General features: G+C 35.3%; 2 protein-coding genes across 3 annotated transcripts in view; one reads left to right on the top strand and one right to left on the bottom strand.

Annotated features, from left to right (window-relative positions):
- LOC106762617 (26S proteasome regulatory subunit S10B homolog B) overlaps positions 1-1,277 on the top strand; it is a 4,396-nt gene extending 3,119 nt beyond the window's left edge. The window contains exons 8-10 of the mRNA XM_014646620.2: positions 419-610; positions 690-788; positions 877-1,277. Coding sequence (XP_014502106.1) covers positions 419-610; positions 690-788; positions 877-951 — 366 coding nt within the window. The 3' untranslated portion in view covers positions 952-1,277. The remainder of the gene's footprint in view (positions 1-418; positions 611-689; positions 789-876) is intronic.
- A 498-nt stretch (positions 1,278-1,775) lies between these two features.
- LOC106759737 lies at positions 1,776-5,760 on the bottom strand. Of its 2 annotated transcripts, none has more exons than XM_014643062.2 (4): positions 5,518-5,760; positions 4,135-4,473; positions 3,242-3,273; positions 1,776-3,133 (listed from the first exon to the last, which is right to left on the bottom strand). In XM_014643062.2, the coding sequence occupies exons 2-4, from the start codon at positions 4,463-4,465 to the stop codon at positions 2,189-2,191; spliced, it is 1,308 nt and encodes a 435-aa protein (XP_014498548.1). In that variant the 5' UTR covers positions 4,466-4,473; positions 5,518-5,760; the 3' UTR covers positions 1,776-2,188. The 2 variants fall into 2 exon arrangements, with proteins under 2 accessions (XP_014498548.1, XP_014498547.1); XM_014643061.2 differs by having other exon boundaries at positions 4,135-4,470.
- Positions 5,761-6,356: the final 596 nt, after the last annotated feature.

The following is a 6,356-nucleotide window of genomic DNA, read 5'->3' as shown; positions in this document are numbered from 1 at the left end:
AAGACCACATGTTAAGATACATTTCATTTTGTTATTGTGATTTTATTTCAGCTTCTGATTTTACTTTCACTTGTTGAATTGTTTCTAATATGAAAAATAGACTATCAAATCGTGTCATGAATTATAGTATTTGACCATTTACCAAAAGAATGAGTAAGAGCTGTATTTCTTGGCCTGGCGATAATGAAATTGTGTAGTAGAAAATCAGTCGTTTACATGCTTTTTATGGTATGGAATATTTTATACGACAGTTCATTACTTTCTATATAGAATTCAAATGAAATAAGTCTAAATTCATTGACCTGTTTTCTTCTTTCAAGTATTCTCATGGATATGGTGATTTTTCTGCAAAATGACTGTTGAACGAAACTTTAATGGTGGATTCATGATGACATTGCTGTATACATTTCTATTGTAGGTTAAAATGATAATGGCTACAAACCGACCTGATGTACTTGACCCTGCTCTCCTCCGTCCCGGTAGATTGGATAGAAAAATAGAAATCCCTCTGCCTAATGAGCAATCAAGAATGGAAATTCTCAAGATTCATGCTGCTGGAATCGCCAAGCATGGTGAAATAGACTACGAAGCTGTTGTGAAGCTTGCAGAGGTGAGTGCAGTTGGCTTGACTTCTTGAGTGGGTTTTGTTAACATGTGGTGCATGTCTAATGTATTTGTAAATTGTGCAGGGATTTAATGGGGCTGATCTTCGAAATGTCTGCACAGAAGCTGGAATGTCAGCAATTCGTGCTGAGCGTGATTATGTGATCCATGAAGATTTTATGAAGGTGAGTTCCTTGTTTAGTAAGTAAACTTCCTGTTTATTGATGGTTACGAAAGATTTATCAATAACTTTATTTATTACTTTGGTTCCAGGCTGTTAGGAAATTGAACGAGGCAAAGAAACTTGAATCCAGTGCACACTACAATGCGGATTTTGGTAAAGACTAGGAATCTATGCAAAATCCCTGCAGAGCCATGGATATATCTAGGCAGTGCAATTGGAGTTGGAAATACCTCGGGCAAGTAACTGAATTCGTAGAGATAAGCGTGATTTTCCCTTTGGGTTATGGTTTGTGTTATCCAAATTTTAAATTTGGGAGGATAACTTAATCAAACGGTAAAGGGATGTTCAATTGAATTGTATTTTATCGTTGCCCCACTGAACCCCTTTTATCTGGATTGTATTAGTGTGACTCACATGTTATACTGGATCTTCATGTGCACAATTTCTTTTATATCTAAAAAATTAAAATTGCTTAATTTTGCACATTGAATTGATTATCGGTTTATTGATTATTTAAATAACAGAATAGCTACCCGTTTAATTGTATAGCGTTGTTTTTCTGGATGTTATTATTGTATGTGGAGACGTTAAAACAAGTTTTTTTCGAGAGGAGAAAAGGGGTAAGCGGAGTTGTACATTATTCGCTCCTATAAATTTCAAAAATGGATGGGCTTTTTTTATTATATAGGTGTTGATATTATTATAACGTTTTCTGTAAAACACTGCGCTTAATTAATTGTGGTAATTTAGAAACTGCAAAAAGAGTTGTTTCCAAAGAAAAGAAAACTAAACAAAAGAGCTTTCCTCGAAAATATCCATTTCTTGAATTAAGTGCCCACAATTCTCGGCTGCGGTTTAACATACGGCGTTCAAGCAATCAATCTTCATCTGCCAATGTCTTCCTCAACAGGCGTATTCGTTTAACTGGCGATATTATCTACCTTGATTTCCTATTTTGATTTCTTGCAATGAATAAGACGCATTACTATTTTTAAAATTTGCTTGATTCAAAATTAATTTAAAAAATTACATGAATACAAGTATCAGAAATTATCACCCACCGGAATGATTTCTTTCACTTTCAATCTATCTAATACGAATGAGATTAACACTGATCACCGCATAGGATTTTTAAGCCGCAAAAGGTAGACTGAAGCAGAAAGAATGAGTGTTTCTACAACACCCAAGCGAAGCTTGTGTCCTTTGGCATCCTTGTGTTCGTCGGTGATAGGCTCTGGTTTTTAGAAAGTCTCATTCTGTATGAAGCACATCAACACGGTTGGTAACTTCTGCTGACAAGTCAAAATATATATATATATATAAAAACAATTCCAAACTTTTACTAGAGCTAGACTGCATATAAAAAGAACTGCTGCGACTAAACGCTATGGCTAGAGGAGCTCAGTCCTTGCGGTATCTGGCCCAAAAGCCCTTTTTTCTAACTGAATCATTCTCCAATAGGGACCGACTCCACTTTGATCCCAATAAAAAACGTCTTCTCAAGAAGGGCTTTCCAAATGAAGGTCTCCTCCTACTGGAGCTAGGCTCCATCTTTGAAACCACGTCTTTTAGGCGATCAAAAACATCTAACCCACCATCAAGGTAGCTATCAACTACTCGGTTTCTAGATATTCTATAGTTCTTGGCCTTGGTCTCTGATTCACTCCTAAGACCCTTTTTGGATAACTTTGACAAGTGCTTCTCTCCAATCATACAAACTGGACAAGCTGGATCACAATTATCTGCCTCTGATGTCATGGTCTCCAAGCATTCCGCGTGATAAACATGACCACACGCCAGTACAGCAACAACTGAGAGGTCACTGCTGCCCATAAATTTTTGGCTACCCCATGCAGTTCTCTCGGTCAAGAGCTTGGAGCAAGCCCCACAAGATTGTACGTCCATGGAGGGAGAATAAGAGAACCTGCTGCTTGTTCCACTCATCTTGTGACGACCTGAACCTGAATACTCGCTATCAAAAGACCACCTTTCCTTTTGAGATGAGACCACCATTTCAGAAAAGGTGCGCATGGACCAGCCATCAGATGAACCACACTGGGATCCTGATGCCATATCGTTGCTGCAATTAGAGAGTACAAACGATGGTCTGCCTTCAGAAATTGATGTGTCAGGTGATTTCAGACCCAGAATTCGACTATCAGAGATTTGTCTCGATAGTGGGTACCCGGGAGAACGATGAGCCCATCTGGATGGCACTGAGGTAGGAAGATTGTGATAATTATGATTAGGCATTAAATCTACGGTAGGTGTTGAGAAAACTGGAGATGTTGAACAATTTGGTATTGAACATTCTGCAATCTCTGGTGATTCGATCAGATTCTTCACCTGAGGAGAAATATAGATAGAGTGAGGCTAGTGCGATGAAGTAAAATGGGTTGCAATTCAGATAATGAACATTTATTTCTTTGTCAAATTTAGCAGTTCAAAACTCACCGCTGCAGAGCAATTACTTGTCACGGACATATCTGCAACAAGCATATAGAGGAAGATGAGAAATTAAATCCCAAACAAAAAAACATCAACCCACAATGCAGAGGGCATATTCATCCGGATGTCAGGTAGTAACACATGCCGCCAAAACAGAAAACCTTTTAGAGAGGAGAAATAAACAGGATGTAAGGCGATACGTGCTACAAAGAATAACAGTGTGCGGAACAGATCCTAGCAAACATAAAATCATGAAAAAGAAACTAAAAAACAGTAACATTGAAAAAACATCTTTATTATATTTTCAAAAAGAAAAAGAATCTAAATTGGGCATGGCCGATAAATGAACTTTTAAGCCCTCAATGCTACTTAAAAATGAAGTGCAAGGAACATATTGGTATAACCGATTCGGCCTTACATTCATCCTCACTTCTCCCCTTTGTGTGGTAGTGGGAGAAGGTACTGTAACTAATATTAGTTCATGTTTGGTTTGACATATTGGGGCCTTGGATCCATGTTTTAGATGTGAAAAATATAAACTATTCAAAGTAACTTCTGTTTGAATGTAAATTATTTGTCCACATTTTGATTTGATCCAAAGCCAAACCAAACATGCACTAAATGGCCAAAGCAATTCTAGACACCACTATACAACCTTATTAATAAGTATAGCTAAAGGTACAGAAAAAGAAAACCAAAAGTTGGGTTGGGTTTCAGCCAGAGGACTTAACTAAAAATTTCCTTATTGCCTCTGGTGGAAAGACAAAAGTGAAGCTTGAGAAAGTGAGCACAAAAAATTTGAGGATAATAGCGAAACTAATTTATTCATCAGCATTGATTTGAGGAACTGTCGTGTTCTAATTGTTCAAGTAAATCCCACTAGTAGACTTAAAATTTACCTGAAGATGGAGTTGTGTGATTTCTAGCCAAATACTCACGAACAGGGGACTTCAGAGATGTAGGTGTTACAGAATTCTCCAAGGTGCTTCCCCCATCAGAAAAATGACCTCTTTCAGAACTCAATGATCCTTTAAACTCCATGCTGGCATTTCTGCTGACTCCTCGAGATGTGTGAAAGGAAGGATTCTCAATCTCTCTAGCAACTCGGCCCCAACTATCCCATCGAAAATTCCATGATGGTGAACATACAGCATTTCTACGTACACTTTCACCTCCACTCCTGCTGGGAATAGTTTGATCCTTTGCAGCAACACAACAAGCTGATCCCATGTTAACTGCTGGCATACACAACACAACAGTCAATCTATCTTACATTCAAAGATACAAATTAAAATAAGGTAACTCAGAGACCAGGCAATGCAGAAAACACATCTACTTGCATATCAGAAGCAACCCAAATATTCCAACAATGAAATCTAATCCTATCTCCTTTTAAGAATAAACAAAATGAAAATTCAATTTAATGGTAACAAGTATTAAAAACTATCCAGATGTCAAAGTTCTAAATATAAAACAACAACATAATCATCTCATTTCCGTGCAACCAAACAATCAGTGAACATAACGACATATTCTTCAATTTGTAAAAAGTACTTATATAACAAACAAGAAAAGCCAATTAAAAAATAGATACTATGGGATAGCTATTGCATGTTATGGAATTATGAAAAAGACAGTCCCAAACATAAATTTGCATACAACTGAAACCCTCCTAAAAACCACAAGACAGTATAAAAGCTTTGATGAACATGACTCTGTCTTGTAAAATAGTGACAACCATGGAACATGTTCCCTAAAAAGACACCACAACCTTTCTCACTGCCACCAGTCCTAGAAAAAACACCTCCATAATAAATTAACCAAAACAGCTACAGCATAAATTCTAGAAGGGGGTCCAAGCATTCATACTCGGTTGAAAGTGCAACACAGAATCGCACTCCAAAACCAACACTGAGAAATGCTCAGTTAAATGCTATGCCTAAAGTCCACAAAACTCTAAAAAACATAAAAGTAAATAGAGATATTCACAGATAAAACCACCAAGAATAAATTGTTTTAGACAAAAAAAAAAAGGTTGCAATTTTTTATCAGGTAACCCGAATCACTTGTCCCTTAACAGAAAGAAAGACAAACAGTTCAGCCAGTAACAAAACAAGGCGTAGTTTCTGGTGTAGGATAAGAAGAAAATTTGTCAGCATAACAGCAAGAAGCTAGGGTTTTGGAGTGCTGAAAAGAGAAATTGATTAACAGAGAAGTACTAAAAGTAGAGAGGGAAAGAAAAAGATGAGAAGGAAGAAAAAACTAATGCTAGATTGCATTACCTCTTCAAATGAAAAGTTAGAGTCTTTTGGGAGAAATGAATGGAAACCATTTCCAATTAGTCATTTTCGGCTTCTTCTTCGCTCTATCTTTGCCTTTCAGCAGTGTACGGTGTTTGAGTGACACAGTCAGAGTCTGTTTAAGGCTCAGACTTTGACAACAATCGTTATCACGGCGTTAGGTCATAGTCTACGGCTGGAGGATGTTTGTTCAACACTGTGTTTCCTTCTTTTCCGGCTTTGTCTCTTCTGCCAACTTCTTCTAGTTTAAGAAAATAAAAACAAAAATTAATATATACTTTATTTTGTCTACCTATAATAAAATTCTAATTTATTTCTAATCAATATAAATTATATATTTAATTATTTTTATTTTTAATTTAGGTTTCACCACCTACAAATTACTTACTCATTCACACAGAGAGAACACGTTGCTAGTAATTTAGATGCAAAATTTTGACTTGTATTATTAGTAAATAACACTCATCCAGCCAAAATAAGAGTCAGGAAACAAATTTAGATAATATTGAAAAATAAAATTTAGTAAAATAAATAATGATGATGAGATTTGAAGAGTAAATTATAGCTCTTTTTTGGATATTTATATTTTAAATTTTAAATATTACTTTTTATATGATAAGTTCTTATTAAAGTTTAATAGTAAATTATATATAATTATATTTATTATAAAAATAATTACTAAAATTAATTATATGTTTTTTTATTAAATATTTAGTATGTTTATTTTTTATTTGACATAATAAAATTTTTATGTAAATTTTTAAATTGAATTAAATTCAAATAACTCATCTAAATTAACTCCTAAGATACTATGATAAATT

Source organism: Vigna radiata, chromosome 5, assembly GCF_000741045.1.
Source record: "Vigna radiata var. radiata cultivar VC1973A chromosome 5, Vradiata_ver6, whole genome shotgun sequence".
NCBI classification, from domain to species: domain Eukaryota; kingdom Viridiplantae; phylum Streptophyta; class Magnoliopsida; order Fabales; family Fabaceae; genus Vigna; species Vigna radiata.
The sequence above is the reverse complement of the archived record's forward strand: the minus strand, read 5'-3'. Positions and strand labels throughout refer to the sequence as shown.